The sequence below is a fragment of the Sinohyriopsis cumingii genome, chromosome 18 (genome assembly GCF_028554795.1).
Source record: "Sinohyriopsis cumingii isolate HCF-2022 chromosome 18, ASM2855479v2, whole genome shotgun sequence".
Lineage (NCBI taxonomy): Eukaryota > Metazoa > Mollusca > Bivalvia > Unionida > Unionidae > Sinohyriopsis > Sinohyriopsis cumingii.
The window spans coordinates 56,689,887-56,708,858 of NC_142978.1; the positions used below are offsets into that span (position 1 = coordinate 56,689,887).

The 18,972-nt window shown below is 32.9% G+C and overlaps 1 protein-coding gene across 1 annotated transcript in view; it reads left to right on the top strand.

Annotated features, from left to right (window-relative positions):
• LOC149776698 (uncharacterized) overlaps positions 1-6,623 on the top strand; it is a 29,218-nt gene extending 22,595 nt beyond the window's left edge. Inside the window, exons 26-31 of the mRNA XM_089941333.1 lie at positions 1,970-2,211; positions 3,132-3,297; positions 4,802-5,046; positions 5,380-5,533; positions 5,967-6,104; positions 6,328-6,623. Coding sequence (XP_089797459.1) covers positions 1,970-2,211; positions 3,132-3,297; positions 4,802-5,046; positions 5,380-5,533; positions 5,967-6,104; positions 6,328-6,623 — 1,241 coding nt within the window. The remainder of the gene's footprint in view (positions 1-1,969; positions 2,212-3,131; positions 3,298-4,801; positions 5,047-5,379; positions 5,534-5,966; positions 6,105-6,327) is intronic.
• Positions 6,624-18,972: the final 12,349 nt, after the last annotated feature.

Here is an 18,972-nt window from a genome sequence, read left to right on the forward strand (position 1 = left end):
AATGGATTGACAGACATGTTCAGTTTTGACATAGAAGTAATCTTTTTTAGCCTTTCTCAGCAAATTAGCTTCTCATTAAATTCGAGAAAACCTCGTCAAGAAATAAAAATACTTTTTCTTTATTTGTGACATGTCTTGTTTTAAAAAGAAGTGATATTGATATACAACGGACCTTTGAGGAATTGATGAGAATTCTTTGAAATTTGATAGCGAGAACTGTTCAAGTTATGAAAATCGGACATGTAAATCGTATAAAGTGCAAACTCAATAGATGAGAAAGTCTGTTTGCATTCTTAACCAGCTAAAACAATTGCATTTTATGTAATCATTGACACCTAGATCTAGGTCTTTATGTCCATCATCTGGCCACATCGTTAAGTGAACATATCCATCAGTTGGCCATAGCGCTAGGTGTTTATGTCCACCATCGGGCCATATCGCTAAGTGAACATATCCATCAGCGGGCCATAGCGCTATGTGTTTATGTTCATCCACTGGCCACCGGAATACATGTGATATGATAGATCATTGGCAGTAGTCGAGCTTATGTTGGAAGTCAGTTGACTTCTACAAGTTTTGAATCTATTATTTGAAGTCCAGCTGATTATTCTGGTAATGAGGCCTTCATTCTCAGGACAATTACATGCATAGTTGAGAGTGATGACAATTTATTTTTTTCACCTGAAGAAAAATATCCGCGAATAGAAAATTATCTTTTATAAACAATGAAGCTGTTTTAAACTAGAATTTGAAAAAAAATTGTTTCAGGAGGGATGAATTATAACAGAAGACGTATGTGCCGGCTACTATCCTAGTGGCAAAATAATATCATAATATTCACATCTATCGAATTAGCGTTGACTATTTTTAATAACAATACACCAACATGATTCATAAAAATTACAAGAAAATAATCGATCCAAATGAGTAAAATGAATTTAATTTGAAAATCTTTGCGATAGTTATATATGCATACAATTGGTGTGCATTGGCTAAAATTAAAAATGTCACATTTAAACATTGGAATCCTTGATCTTAAATTTGTCTTTTCAGCGAAAACAACAACACCAACACTAATGACAAGGAAAACAACACTACCCGGTATGCAAAGTCTTTGAAGTAACAAAACCGGTCTCTTTTTGTTGCCCTCTCTATGCAGTCCTTCCACTCTCCGATTTACATTATAGCTTCGTGTAAATAAAGCAAGACCTGCTTGTGTCCTATATATAATTGTCTTGATAAAACAAGCAAGAATAAGCTATATGATTGTATATTCTACCTACACAGTGTTCTCTAGATTGTTTGTGCCTTGATGTTTCGAACATGACATCTCTAGTTTCAATTGTTCAGTAAACGTTTCTTGCAAATTTAGATTTTCCGCTAACTTCTCTTTTCTTCCATTTTACAACCTATGCGAGAGTGAAGCGAAACGCTTTGGAGCATTGTACATATGATATTATTATGGGTAGATATGGTGGTGGGCTAATGATTAGTGCACAGTGTACTATAAAGTTTGATATTTGACAAAAGGACTTTGTTTTCCATTACTACTGAAGAGCACAACTAATTTTATTTATCTTTTCACGTCTTTTTTGTATTGTCCAATAATTTGCCATTTGATGTCAAATCCAATTAAAAAAGTTTTTTCATCATGAGCACATTTATATGTGTGTTTTAGAAATTCGGAAAATAATCGGTAGTTAATGGTTTATTTATCCTTTGCTTTTGAATGCAAAGATCCATTTATTGTAAAGTCACTTTTTCTGGAGCTCACAGCGATGCTAGATTCATGTTCACACGAGAAATAATAAGTGTTTACTCCCAGATAAAATATGATTTGAATGACTGCAACATACGTATCTTGAAATTATCAGTAGTAATTGGCTAAAAGTTTACAATTTTATAAGTTCTGTATTTTCGGGAACATTATAAGGTTAATTGATTAAAGAAATGATGCATCTATTTTCAGTCTCGACCCATGCTGTTTGTGAGGGCGATATGGCGGAACCAATTTTCATTTTGCCCAGTTCTGTGGCTGGAGATAATGTTAAAGGTGATAAAGTCATAAAAGGCGAGCTTGACCAGCCTCTGACGGTGAAAATAACATTCAGGGACACAGAAAAGAAATCAGAAATTATCAGCATATCAGTTGAGTTAGTCAATGTAGAAACCTTGGAAACCATGGTAGATGGCGAAATCATACCACTTGAGGTGAGATTACGCGAATGAAGTTTTGATTTATCATATTAACTCAGACGTGTTTGCTGATATTTCTACCTTTAGTCGAAGTGGTTATCTTAAAATTATATATGTCAATTATTCTTGAAGTAAATGTATGCATTATTATGTGAATATATATGCTACCTCCTTCTTTGTTCTTTAAGAATATAGAACAATTCTTATCACTTACGTATCTTTCTCCATAAGACCATAGAAATTTTAAACATAAGATGCCTATATCTAATACTAATATGTAGTTGTATCAAACTATATACAATGGTACCTCACTTTAAAGCCCCAATGTATACAGAGGTCCCTCACACGAAGTGGGTTTCTTCATGGGTACCATTTCAAATACCAAATCTTTTACTTTTATTTCGATTTACATATTTCTCTTTCTAAACTTTTATTAGATTAGAATAAAGTATAATATTATCTCAAATTAATAAATATTAATGACTGTTTGAGACAAAGATAGAACATACCAAGTATAATGTGGATTTACTTATTACACACTTTTCATGAACTTTGCGGTGATTGATCACTTCATGCGGTCTTTTGATGTGACAACATTTTAAAATAATAATTTATCTGTATAGTTTATCTCTTACTGCCTTTTTTATCAGTGGTAATTGCTCGGTATAAAGTAATTAGGATCTTCTCGTTTGCAGGAGGAATCTTTGATAAATGATAGAACCTGGCATAATTTTCGTTTATTATAACGTATCAATGACATGCCAAATCTAATCACAAAATGACAAAATATTTCGCATATTTTATATATGCGATGTCGTGTATTGAGGTTACCTCAAAAGTATATAACTTTTACAGAACAAGCCACTTTGATATTCGGCCTCACTTAGATATCAAACAGTATTACAATTATAGAACTATGTGATATTTTTATTTAGATATCAGATGGACCGATATCAAACACACCAAACGTGCCTATTGCATTTGTGATCAGTTTGCCCGAAGATGTGAAAGGTTTTGAACTTGTGCTCACATTACAGCCTCTCAAAAATCTTATTCCTGAGGTATTAAGCATAGCTGTTGAGGCTTGTGCTGAAGTTCAAGGTGAGATTAGAATTTCCAGTTTTTCTGTGTACTTTAATATCTATAGTTGGTGCTTTTTAAAATAAATGTTAGATGTTATATAATTATAGGTGAAAAAGTAATGATTGATGTTCAGCTTAATTTGAATAATAACATTTTTGATGTTAACTGTAAAAATATTTAAACAAGAGATCAGAGACCCATACGCTAGAATCTTTATCTTTGTTATTTCTGATGTATCGCGAGTATATGCTTTGCTATTCTACCATTAGTTGGTATTTATATCTGGAAATAAGAGACACCTTTGCGTATATTATACGTGTTATTTCTGTAATTTGCATATAACCACAGAGAGTACGTGTAATTTAAACTTTGACATATAGTTTTTAAAATATATCGCTAAAGAAAGTTAAAAATGAAATGCTGGACTAATATCTAATTATCCATTTCCAAAAATATTTGCAAACGTATGTATTCTCAGACAGTTGCGTGATCTACAATATTTATGTTGGCAGAGGTATTGACGCTGCAACTCTGATTAAATTTCTCAATTGATAACATATAATTTCTAATTTTTAGGAACTGGAACAACAACATCAATTCCTACTGCTGGCCCTGGTACGATGTTCCATATTTATCTCGTGTGTGTGTGTGTGTGTGTGTGTGTGTGCGTGTGTGTGATTGTTCAAATGTGCGTAAGAGAGAACAGCTATTACAGTGTTTTGACCTTCAGTACACATTGTTATGTGGACGATTGTGTATCTTTATCTCATCGTAAAAGTATTTACTGCGCAGCTAAGGCAATTCGAGGTCTGTAAATCTTGTAGATGCACGATCTGCATTCCATTTAACGGTGTTAATGTAAGTGGTGTCTTATCAGTGCCACTATAGATACTGTCTGTTATGTGTCGTTATAAACTGTGTAACGCTGTCGTTATAAGTTGTCTTTTACAATAAGAATGGTCGCTGGAAAATATATATTCTTTTGCACTGGAAAGTATAAACTTGTACGTACGTCCTCGCACTAGGACAACTGGTCTAATTTCCTACAAAATATGTACCATCTGGGGCACCTTGACTGATTAGATTCGGGTCCTCAACCAAAATATGTACCATCTGTGGCACAATGACATATTATATTTGCGTCTTTTGACTGTGTGTCACTGTAGATGGCACTTAATGGACATCACGCGATTAATCTATGTTCGATGTCGCTCTTCAATTTTTTCTTATTCGATGAAAAGAACAACTGCCTATCTCCGATCACGAATATCTCCAGATCAAGAAACGTTATATTCCCGTTGAAGAATCAAAATGAATTCCTGCGAATCCTATGATATTTACCTTACATATTACTTTTCATTGACTATTTAGCATCTTGTTATTGTTGAAAATGAACGTTAAATATTTAGTAATAAAACCACATAAAACGACAGATTTTCCACTAGATTTGAGATTTATTACTTCACATGAGTTCTTCATGTCTTGCTGCTTAATTAATCGACACGTTTTGTTTTATTTTCAGAATGTACGGGTGTCATGTACGACGATTCATCTAATGTCGATGTAACGCTTGATGGCGTACCTGCCAACTCTCTCTTGACGCCCGAGGGTCTATTGTCTATCCCGCCAAGTCAAGGCCAACCTTCCGACAAAACCGTCAGTATTAGTTTTAGAGGAGAGGAAGTCCGGCTAAAATATCTTCACATTGATGCTGTGAATGCGTTGAAAGTTACCTTCAGTCTCACAGGACCTTTCCCTTATTCAACAGTACGTGAAAATCGGATTTCAAATCTGTCTGTTTCTTCATATGCTCGACCTGCTATAAAGATATCTGTATATATTACATTTGTATGATAACTATTAAATTTAACTGATAATTCTTTTAGCGAATTACAATCCAACTAACTAATTACTAATTTGAAAAAGGCTTTATTACACAAAGAACATCCTGATATATATTCCCCATTTCATTCAGATTTCTCATAGACGAACATTTAAAAAGGAACCATAATATTCTTTCATGTTTCTATTGGTACATAAATGATGCTATGATAAGATCACCACACTCAAGATTAATTCCTTGATGTTTTTCTCTTCCAGATTATGTACAATACAGCTTTGGATGTTTTAATCGGATTCAAACTTAATATGCCCCCTGGATATCCAGTTACTGGAATTACTATTAGTTTAGAATCTGCTTCCGGCGAAAAGCTTACATTAAGCGGCCTTATTGTTCAAGTCTGTGCTGAACCAGGTATTATATCATATTACTCCAACTTTTTAATTTTATCTTTCCCTAAACACTGTTTTATATCAATATAATTTTCTGGCATGCGGTTCACAATATTCTAAGATACAGATGTACAAGGAATTTTTCATAAGCGTTTGTATCAATATTTCATATAAAGGTATTTCTGCAAACATTATTGCGAATTGCAATGACAAAGGACCCGTGTTAGGGTGATAATTAAAAAATAAAAAAAATTAATATAATAGTCATTACACTTGACCAGCGTGAGCCTACCGACCGTTATAAATGCTCCAAGAAGTTAAAGAGGAGTTCATAGCTAAAACAATCCTATAATTGAGAATAAAACATATCGTTGTACAAGATTGACATCCCATTTGTGATATATGCTCTTGTTCAAAAGTGTTGTCAACACTAGTGACTTCTCTGATGTTCTTAGGAACACTTACAACCGGAACAGTGTCTGGAACACCAACTGGAACAGTAGTAGTAACAATACCCGAAACGACACCAGGGCAAGTGACAGGAACGCCAACTGCAACGCCAAAAGGAACGCCAACTGGAACAACTTCAGCTGGTATGCTGCTTATTGCTTATTATGTCATTAATTTCAGCATTATTACGATACAATCTAGGAATTAGGCAGAAATATTTTAGCACATACATTTTGATTATAAAGCATCTTATTTAAACTGAGGATTAGCACTTGTTATTTAACAATTCAGATATTGCTTCAAATATAGTTATCATTATTGTCATCTTCGTCACTATTATTATTATTATTATTATTATTATTAAAGCATGCGAAGAAGGAGCCGAATTAAATATCAACCAATGGAACGTCGGGGAATTTTTCACGCTACAAGCTTCAGATACCATCATCAATTCTGAACCAATCGATGCTTTTAATAGTGAAACAAGCCCATTATATTCTGGACTGCAGTTCTTGTCGACTGGAGCAAATTACCTTTACATTTTCTTCAACGAACCTCTGAGAGCAATGTCGATTAGCTTCACCGTGCAAAATGTAGAAAAGGTCATACTTGAGAAAGTAAAAGATCAGGAATCGGAGGCAGTCATGCAGGTGAGAAATTAAACATATTCTACAAAGAAATAGAAATGGATGAGATTGAGAAGAGGGACGTCATCGACTTAAATTATCTTTCTGCAACAAGGACTTCGAAAATATAAACCATAAGCAGAAACAACACCATATGTCCACATACAAAGTTAAAAAATATGTATCATATATAAAACTATAAAAGTTTCTTGTTTTTAACATCATGTGCTTTTTTCCATTTGAGAAAATACATGTTGGTTTACTCTAATTATTTTACATTGGTAAGAATCAGGAAGTGTGAAAGCTTAGAGTTTATGATATATGAGAAGACAACCAAACGATTGGACGGTATGACAAAACTTTTACTTCTTCCTTAATATTGCATTCCTTATCATTTAACTGATTCGTTGCCAATTCTGAGATAAGCATCCTTATGTGCGGTTAATATATATAATATAGGCTGTTAATTTATCTTATGAATCAATTGTCGTAATCGTATAATAACTTTCACATTAATTCTGAGTATGCATAATTATTGTAAAATGTATTAAAAGAATCATTCCTCAAGTCAATAAGGTAAAGCTAGTTTTAAGAGAATTGGGTGATTAGGAAACAATTAATTGGAGTTCATATCAGCATATTTTGCAAAATATCATAGTGCAATGCTATTCCTATAGTTTGTTTCATATATTATATATTAATTTTAATACGTGTTTCATGTCTTCTGCAAATATTAGCAAATCGACGAGCCTTCAAAGAAAACGAGACTGACTGTGGATCTAGAAGGCAAGGTGTTGACGGCATTGTACATAGTGTTCCCTAGAGTGACGCAGCTGCCCATCGTAAACGTAGAAAGCATAAAAAATGTAGAAGTAACTGTTTGCTATAAGGCAAAAGGTAACTTCATTCATTGCATTTGAACTTTTAACGATCAATAGCAATTTTAGACATGAAGACGAGTTCGTTTGCGAAAATGTTGGGCATGAAGTTCAGATAATACGTGTATCAAGGTTTTAAACAGATGTGGAGCAATAAATAGTCATTTGCAATTTGTTAGAAAATCTTTCTTAGAATATAAAGTAATCTTTATGAAAGCATGAAGGACAAAACATAAAAATTTGGAATCTATTTCAGAGCTATAATACAAAAATAGGATTTTCAGATATATAGGAACTATGGAGTATGTGAAGGAATAATGGGGCTAGAGTTTTCTGGCGTATTTGTCTTCAGCAGTAGTTATTAATGCACGTGCACGTTATAATACTGAATCATTTTAACACCGTGTATATGCGTGTCCAATAAGCATCGATTTACGCAATCATATGTACAGTTCTGCTATCCTTTATTATGGCACTTGTTCAAAACCTGTCCTGCTTCCTCGAAATGTTATGCGTTTTGGAATTTTAAAAATGAACATTGTGAATGATGCAAATTAGTAGTGTTATATCTTTCCCTAAATATTTGGAGGAAAGTAAGCTGTACTACGTAACAAAATGAACGTTGTGTTTTACTATGTCTATTTTCAATCCGAAATCGTATGCTACAATATTATGATGGATTAAAATATAAATGTTTGGAAGATTCTTTATCTTATATTTCAAGTATGACTTCTTATACAAGTTTCATTGAAATCAAGGATGTCAGAGTAAAAACGTTCTCATAGGAAGATCTTTCCCATTACTTTCCCATTATTTTGTTTATAACATTATTTCTTTAAAAAATCTATGTATCTACCTATCTGTCTATCTATCCGTTTATAAGACTGATGATATCATTGAACAACTGTGCAGCAAACTAGAAACTAATCATACAGAATCGAAGAACGTGCAAAAAAACTGGTATCATTTTGAAACTCTGTTTATATATATATTTTAGAAACAAGTGCAACTACTGTCACTACATTCTCAACACCAGAAGTCACAGAAGTGACTATGACCACAATGACTGAATTGACCAGAACGTCATTAACTACCACTACAGTGACTCCATTTACAACAATACAAGTCACAGAAGTGAGTAAAACGACAACGACTGAAATGACCACGGCTTCAATAACATCTCCTACTCCAACGCCATCTACAACGCCAATGGTGACGATAGTAAGTATGACACTATTTTTACAGGGATGAATGTTGCATCATGAACATTGCAACGAATCAAACATAGCAATTATTTTGGCGGAAGGAAATATTGAATTGCAAGAGTTATTGCCACATATTAAATCCAGTGAAAGATAACTTCCTTCGTAACTTACAGAGGCAGGACAAGATTCAGCAAGTTGAATGCTTTTGATAGGTACGACAAACACCATGCTCTAAATACCTGATTCAAGGATTTACAAATGAGAGCACTGGTACACTGAATTGGTGGAATGTTCAGGAATGAGAATTCAATGACTTTTGAAGTTCATTGTCTTATACTGTACATAAGAAGAGAGTGGATGATGTGGTGTATAAGATGTTTTATATGTGATTGAAAACAGATCTCAGCAGCAAATCATATTTATACTGTACGTTCCAGACGTTCGGATTTTATATAGTGTATAAAAACTATTAAAATAATATATTTTACTGAAATGTACACGACCACACTTCAGCTAGTATGACAATTCCTTTTAGTCTAACAGTAAATACGTTGTATCCGTGGTCGTTCTAACCATGTTTGACTGTGCAACGTTCTGGCAGTAAACTGAATGTTGAAACTAATGTTGTCTACTAGAATCATACACATTAAGTACATGTCAATTTTGATCTCGCAGTGCCAGATAGGTCTTCTAAAAATAGGATCAGTTACGCGCCTCATCGGGTATAATCTTCATAACAACCATCGTCTTCATTTATTAGGCTGATCAGTTAATATCACTGAAGAAACATGAACACGGATTAATACGAAAATGTCACAATGAACAACCATACACAAGAATAAAACCTTTCTGAAACGTTGATGTTGAATTAAAGCCATATAAAGCAAATCCGCATGCCTAATTACCTGATCATTTTCCACCCATTTAATTTAAAGAAACAGATCATGTAAGTTTCTTTCTATTTGTTTTAGGTCACATGCAGCTACGACCAGGGGTTATGCTCTGACGGTAAAACATGTGCATATTTCTGTGATATGAATCCAGAATGCTTCGATATGGAAGATGAAATAAAGTGTGGACATACTACAAGTACGATATTTCTATGTCTTACCATTTCATTTTTGTTACAAGTAAAGATAAACAATATGTCAAATACATCTCCTTCCAGACAGTTGCAGTGCTAAATTTATTAATGACAGTGAGAATTATTGTGTTGCAATGCTATGAAATACACAATTGTCGTAAACTATATTTTACGTCATACACTATGGCAGGTTTAGTTCTATTTTGTAAGTTATCATTATTTTCACTTTTCAATTATTTCTTTTAATGTATTTTTGTATCATTTAGTCAAATTTAAAATTATTTTATATTCTACTCATTTCAGTATAGCGTATACATCATATAGAGAAAAACTTCAAAGTGTTATTTTTAGCTTGGCAATTATTAATTTTAATGAATTTAATTACAATTCTGTACCATGTGCAACGTTTTGATAATTTAAATATTTAGAATTTAAATACACAAGTGTCAAAGAACCTTTAATGTTTACGTGAAATTAGTACCACAGAGTGATTATAGAGAATAGTAACGTACAAATGTTACTACACATTGTTTGCAGTGAAAAGTAAAGTAAAACTAATGGTAGAGAGTCGTTATATATAATATTGAAGTAAACCCAGGGGTTGCGAAGAAAGGCAAAGTGAACATAAACTCTTTTTGTTAGTTTAAATACTGATCTTTTCAATCACTGTATGCAAATAATGTAGCCAGAGAAAGTACGAAATCACAAAATGACATGGACAATTCCTGTCCATGTCATTTTGTGATTTCGTACTTTCTGTGGCTACATTAATTGCATACAATGATTGAATAGATCAGTAAAGAAAATAACATTACAAAGAAATATTTTTGTCATTTACTAGCTTCGTCAGTGGGAAGTACATCTCGTACAACGACACTTCTACTAGAACGTGAGTATGGTCCCAAACTATATATATATATATATATATATATATATATATATATATATATATATATATATATATATATATATATATATATATAAAAGGTAAAATGATAAAATTCAGCATATCGTTTAGGTATAATTTAAAATGAACGCTAAAAAATATAGCTTAAAACGAAATTGCTACTTGTTTAGTTGCAAAAAAGGTAATTAAATTGTAGTAAATAAGTAGTCAGACATATTGAGAGAAACTTGGATGAAAGAAATCTGTACGCGTATAGTGTGTGAGTTTTCAAGTTAAGACAAATACAATTTCCAGAGCAGAAATACAATATTTCAAAATAATGTCTGAATAGGTAAGGAGCTCATATGAAAAGTGACACATATTTCCGGTGGCAAATCTAGTTTTCCGGTGGCAAATCTAGCTGTAATTATTACAGGTGAGACATAAATTCATTTTGTAATTATATATTTACCTATATTATGATAAATTGCACAACATTTATAACTGAAGAGAACCTCAAGCTGTCCATTCAAGCACATTAAAACATAACATGTCTTGCCTATCACAGAAATTACTGGCAGTAGAAAATTCAGTGAAATAAATATTTTCCTTAAGTAAAAGAAATACATTTCGTGTAACGTAAGCTCTTGTGTCTACAGCTACGACAACCCTTGAAGCAGAATGCTTCACATTCAAATGTGGAACTGGAGAGTGCATGGAAAGTGGGGTCGTATGCAATGGCAGATGTGACTGCGTTGACTGTTCTGATGAGAGAGATGATTACTGTGGTAAGTAATATGAACAATGATTGTTCATACCTTAATTTTGTCAATTGTAATGATAATAAATACGCATCGGCATACTTTCTTTTTACCACTGTAAATAGAAATATGTGAAACGTGGCAAGGACAAATATGTCTTATTTAGGATAAACATTAATTTGCTTAAAAACCAAATGTCAGCATTTATAAAATTTTCTCTTTAATTTGTTTTAGGGAGAATTTTCTATCCCAGTAAGTGGTATTAATCAGTATTTTTGACCATACTACTAGTGATGAAGTTCGTTTACTTGAAAATTAAAAGAAAAGCACCTGTATCATAAATGTATTCTATGTCAATTCAACACAATCATTTTTGAAGACAAATATATTTGAAATATATTAGAAGCACAGAGCAAAACCAGAGATTTAAGGGCTGTTACTCAATTTAATATAGTCTTTTACAGCTAATAGCTACTGCTTATCACATACTTGCTACACTTATATGCCGTCTGCAGTATATTATTTTGCATCCGTCAACAGGTTAACATATCACTTTCTCTGAATCTGATTGGTCCAAATATGTCCACAAGATCGTTACGCAGTATACTCAGTATTGATCGACACTAACCGTTTTAATTTCTTAACCTGACTATAGTTAGTTTACTATGAAAATCAAATCGCGGCCGTCTTTCCAATAAGTAACCGAGTTGACACTGGAAGAAAAGCATGAATATCATATAAACGCACCATAAAGGCTACTTAGGTCGAAATATGGCATACTTACCTTATATATAATTCTCCGAACGCCAGACTAAAACGAGAACATTAGCAAATTCAAAGGGTTGTACGAACGACAGTTCACGGTCTGTGCATACTATTTTCAATAATGGTGGAAAATATTGTCTTTTCTTTATTATCATAATTATACAGATCATAGTCAAGGCTGTGTTGCTTGGGTAGTGCCGTCATATGATGCAGTGACAATTTTTGTAATTAGAAAACATAACCAATAACTCATATTTGACAACGCTTTAACAATGCTTTAACTGTTCAAGCACATATACAAACAGTATTGAGTTCTAACCTAAAGCTTTCGTCCTCACGCTAAGGATTTCACTGTTTGTCCATAATCACATACTGTTCAATCACAAAGAGTTGAAACATTGTAAAATATGAATATTAATATATGAACATTAATACTACACAGTTAACGTTTCACCTAAGTATAACCAATAGCTCTTTGATAAAGATATTTAACATAGATCATTAGTACTAACAATGTCAATGCTTCTATAATGGGAGGTATAGTTCGCACCACATTGGGAATAATCTGCTTCATATGTATGATTTACTAAGATACAAATAAATTGGTTTATTATTTCAGGAACGTCTCCAAAATACACATTACCAACTGTCACAAGTAAGTAATTTACGTGATGTCACACAAACACAAGCAAACACACACGCATTTAAAATAGCTTTCAGTAATATAAATTAGTGTTTCTAATACATCAGTCACAATATTAATTGCAGCTTTTGAAATTAATTGCAAAGATTCAGAGAAAAAGAGAGAACGAGAAATAGATAGATAGATAGATAGAGAGAGAGAGAGAGAGAGAGAGAGAGAGAGAGGGCTAAAGTTACCTTAAAATTATAAGATAGACTGCAACTGCTTGTGTTCGGACTCAAATATTTGACTACTTTTCCTCTGAGTTGATGGTGATATTATATGTATGAGTTTGATGTATAAACATGCAATTGAATCTTACACATAATATGCATTTGTTTTGATCACTCTTGGTTTTGGAATTACCAATTACAATTAACATCTTTGTTAGAACTTTGATTCCTAATGCGCATAGTTACAGAATTTCAAACAGTTGAGTGCCATCTAACAAGCACAAGAATTATGGGGCGACTGGTTTCATAATAAAATAATTGAAACTGTCCCTATCACATGATGTGCCATAATGAAAAATGATTAGTATTTGCATCATCCCAAGCTATGCACTAACCTTTATTAAGTATTCGTTATGATTTTCATTTTCTGTTTGTAGGTACAGTCTCCACCACAACAATAGCTGGTGAGTGAAACTAGTCTTGTCTTTTAAGTTAGGTTGCTGCGTTAGTGATACCTATGTAACCATTAGAAGTTACACAAAAATGTATTTATCGTGCAACATATTAAAATCAAGGTTGCACATAGCTTTATAAACAAATATTATAAAATAAACTGCTGTACTGCGAACATGGCATGTTCTTATTTTGGTTTTCAAGGGACACATATTCATCAGAAATAAAAACGTATTTTAAAGAAAATATTCCAGTTCAAAATCGATTACTGTATATAGTTGCTTCAAAAGTAGATTAAAATGTATTGATATTTCTACATAGATTAATGTATATTGATATTATTATATGTTTAAACAACTAGTTTGTAAAGTGGGACATACGGAGATAGAAATTATGATCAAGAATAAAGCAATGAAATATGAATGCATGATTTTTGCAGTACAATACAGTACATTTTTATTTCTCTTTGTTTCCGATGTGAACAATGAGGGGTCCAATATAAATCAAAAGTGTATTAACATGCATGTAATATTTATATTTTTACAAGGGACTGATTATGTTGTTATCATAGTAGTGTGTTAAATAACGTGTTCTAACAATAATGTTATATGTTTTTGGAAAATTATTTATCTACGAATAACTGCTTTAAACATAACTTGAATTTCACTGAAAATTCTTATGTTAGATGTAAACTGTTATTAAACAACACATTCGAATATCAAAACGTGTATTACATATCTCGTGATTATGAATATTTCCTTCAAATTACAATTTTATATTTCATGAATAATTAATCGTACGAGTGGACGTTGATTTATATAAAATACACACTCCATTTTTTTACCGGACATGATAACGTTTTGCAAATGTACACATTACAATACCTTTTAAGTAAATCAAAATTTATGAGATATACTATATTCCGCTTTATATGATATTTCCTTTTAGGTAGATAGTTATCTTTCAGTCTTGAAATTAAAAGTGATTCAATATATAATGAAATTCATCAACCAAATCATTTTCGATTGCACAATAAACTCAATCGTTCCATGCAATATATAATCACATGCCAGATTTAATAGGTGAACTTTTGTTTTAGGTGCTAAATTAAAATTAAATAATGCTAAAGGTTCTGGGTAGAGAAGTGAAATAATCTTCAAACTGAAGGTTTCCTTTTTAAAAAAATTATATAGGTGTTTCCATTCCTAATTAATGTTTTGCTTAGTTTTCTTGGTCTGGAGATTGATTGACATTAATATGTTCTTTATACGGTTTATGGGGCGTGGTTTATTACGAATAGTGTCCCAAAATGTATCCGAATCCACACTTACCGAAAACAGTGTTAAGTAATCAAACCATCATTAATTATCTTTAATTGATGGAGTTCAATTTCATTTGAAGTACATATGATTTGACTTCAGTTTCTCCATAAATCGTTCAATGCTTATGAAACGTTCAAGTACAGTATAATTTATCCTGTCGTTAATACCGCTAGTATCATTCAGCCCATCGTACATAATTGGCAGTGTAATGGTTCTCATGAAACTTGCATAATTCCTCTCCTCCAACGTGACTTAATGATTCTTTTTCATTGTTTTCTATTCTTTCGGGACTCAGTTATAATACTGTTGCGTAACAGACCTGATATTGCTTGTAATATACATCAATATCCACCTAGAAAAAGGTGAAGTTTATAACTCTAGTGAACAGCGTTTTAATGGATGAGGAAATATAAATGGTTAGAAGTCTCATATGTGTGCCAGACCTAACAGGTAATTTACTTTTCTGTCCTAAGTTTGCCCGATGGATATGACTCCTGGTCGTGAAACCAACCTGGAATCTGTACCTTCCAGTGCAATGCAGACAGGTGTATGGGAACCAACAGATGAAGCAAACCCCGTACTAACAATTAGTATTACCTATGACAATAATGAGTTTGGTTTCCTCCGCGAATTGTCATTTACTGTGAACCAAATTCAAGAGCTCGAAGTTACAATGACTGGGCCATCTGGAACTGTGATCGAGGTACATTCATATTTGCTTTACAAAACACTACTGTCGCTGATAAAACTTATTATATTAGCTCCAGGTGACATAATCTGGACAGGTTGCAATTTCGTTTGATTATGAATCAAAATATGTTTCGATTAGCACAGTTATAGGTATCAGGTTTGTGCACTCTTTTTCTAGATAATTGTGAATGTGAATCAGTCCGCAGTCTCTCTATGCTGTCACCATACTCCTGAAAACTAACAAAAGACTTTAGTTCATGATGGTTGTCAACGAATGTATTAAAATGTATGTTTAAATTTGCATTGCGACGTATGTCATCGTGTTTTTGTCACGATTTACTTGATTTGCTTGTTACTTTTTCATGGTTTGCGTTCTAATGGAAGCTTCTCAGTTTTAAAGCAAACATTCTTGTAATTTAGTAGTCCATTAAAGAATCGTTTGAATAGAAGCAGGTCAGTTCTGAAGAGTTTCCATATTATTTATTTGAAAAATGTTTACTCTCGAGTTTGATACTATTTTATATTGCCTTATCAAAGTATCACACCTCCTCTAGAGGAATACAACATATATTACACAGCGTTCAAAGATCTCAAGGATGAATATGGTCTTATCCTTAAACAAATTCCAGAATTTCCTAGAAATCCAATTCTCATTTCGCTGTGTTTGAATCCTGCAACTGTTGCTAGTAGTTGAAGTTTCTGTTAATTACGTCGTGTAGGTCTCGACAATATGGTTTAAATTCGTGGGTATCAATGTTGGTCACTTTATAAATCTGTACACCTTGAACTGTGTTAGTATGTAGCCTATCTATTTATCCGTATCAAGACATGTAAACTGCAAATATGGCCATAAAAGGTATTAAATATATTTACTGATGAAGTGGCATTTTGTAATGCATTTGTTGGAGCCCATTCCACAGATTTGTCATTCTAGATGGAAGCCCAAATATAATCGTAATTTTAGAAGATTATATGAAATCGACCGACTCGTAACATTTGTATTCTGAATCAATTTAGAGATTCTTCCTTATTCTACAGGTGAAGAAAATTGATGACACAAAAGAGACTCCGATCGTCATTAAACCAGACGAAAAAACATTTGTACAAGATGTAAAATTAAAGGCTACAAAATTTCGATTTGGCGCACTGGTGAAAGAGTTAACAGTCGACTCATGCATCAAATTTACGCGTATGTATCATTTTGCTCATGAATGTTTTCACAAGCATATTATAAGGTAGCAGCACTGAACTGAACTGAATTTATTTCTAGTACTTAAATACGATGAAATATTACTACAATTTATACTAAAGAGGAATTGAATATTGATCACAATGAATAACCCAATTTATAAACGTACATATTTCCATACTAATTTAGTCAATACAGAAGCATTGATTGGCAGTAAATCATTGTTCATATATTGTCCTTATTGTCTGTTGAAGATTGAATAAATAATATTTTATTGATATAATACTTAGCAAATATGATGATACACAGTAACGAATTTCGGCCGAAGCTAATTAAATGATTCTGCGTAGACATCGTTTAGTTAGGGTGGCTAACGCAGTTGGAACAGGTAGAGTATTGTTATAGAAACACTATATCTGTACCAACTTCGGTATCTATCCTGATAATTCCACGGAACCAAATATTTGTATGACAATCTATGCGACTATCACCAAGTTACGTCAATGTGGAGATCTTCTAAAATATATAAGCAAAGAGTTCAGTTTTTGCACTTAGGTTTGCAAGCATTTATCAGCTTTAAGATGAATAGATTTTTATCTACGTAACAGCCGATAATGTGCCAAAATTGAAACATAAATTATTCAGCACTTATGTAATCAAGCAGACTAGATAGTTATGATACATGATAAACATGAATTCAATAACGCACATTAAATAATGATAAATATCGCCTGATTCTAGTAAATCAGTTTCCTTATCTCAATCCGCAAAAATATGGAACAAGATCGAAGGGAAGGGAAACAAAAGTACAGAGCACTCACCTCTTCAGGAATAAGAAATTTAACATTCAGCCCAATGCAGAAAATCACATGATTTCAATTTAGATATTCATCATATATACAATTACAATTATGCCTGCAAATCGGCATCTATCTACCAGATCAAAAGGGCATTCATTGACCTGGATTAATTACAAACATATGGTTGTATATTTATGGGAAAAAAGGTTTTGTTGATTAACGCTGTTATAATCAAACGACCTAGACAATGCTATTTAGACCCAAGGAAGAACCTAATATGCTCAACCTATATTTCGAAATGCACACTTATACATGAAGCAATCTTAAAAAATGAACAAATGTGTACAAAACAGACAGTAAAGTGCACAACAGCGGTTTAAGAACGATCTAAATGTATGAGCAAACACATTGGTAAACAATATAAAGACGTCAAATATATAGTCAAAAAACAAGCTGCAGTGTTTAAAAACTAATCAATTTGTTTTCCAGACACCACAGTAGGACCACCACGAACAACGGTACCAATCACCACTGCACGACCCGGTACAACAGTTGCAGAAACAGGCACCACAACACCAGTCACCACTATTGCACCAGAAACCACCACTGCACCAACCACCACACGACCACCCTTCCGTACTACTGAAGTGCCTGCTGGTAATTCTTTTTGAATAATATGAAAATTATAAAACATTTTGTACTTCTCGTTCCAATGGTTTAAACCGTTGATAACAAACTGAAGGCAATTTGACTTTAAGAGGTATAAAAAAGGAAGACGTTGTACAAAGCCATTTACTATGATAGGCAGTGGCAGTTGATTTAGATTAGAGGATTTACACACTTGCAAAGCATATTGTGTCAATTACACGTAATATTACTGAAATCAAGTCTTGAAGGATACTAATTACCATCGTGACCTTCATAATTTGTTAGAAGCCTTGATAATTAAATGAATGAGTCATAAAGCACCAGAAACCACTGCTGCATCACCCACCACACGACCACCATTCCGTACTACTGCAGTTCCTGCTGGTAAGTCTTTTTGTATAACATGCTGATTATATTACATTTTGTACTTTTCGTTCCAATGGTTTAAACTGTTGAGGACAAATTGAAGGCTATTTGAATTTAAGACGTACAAAAATTCCAAAAGGGGAGACGTTGTAGAAGCGCCATTTACTGTGATAGGCAGTGGCAGTTGATTTAGATTAGCGGATTTACACACTTGCAAAGCATATTGTGTCAATTACACGTAATATTACTGAAATCAAGTCTTGAAGGATACTAATTGCCCTCGTGACCTTCATAATTTGTTAGAAGCCTTGATAATTAAATGAATGAGTCATCTGCCTGACTCCATACTATGGACGACACATGATTGATTAGTCTTGTAATGTCAACCTTTTTCTAAATTCCTTTTAACATATACTATTTAGAAATGCTGAACATAGGAGCTCCATTTGTCCTTTATTGAGATTCATTATGGAAATATATGGC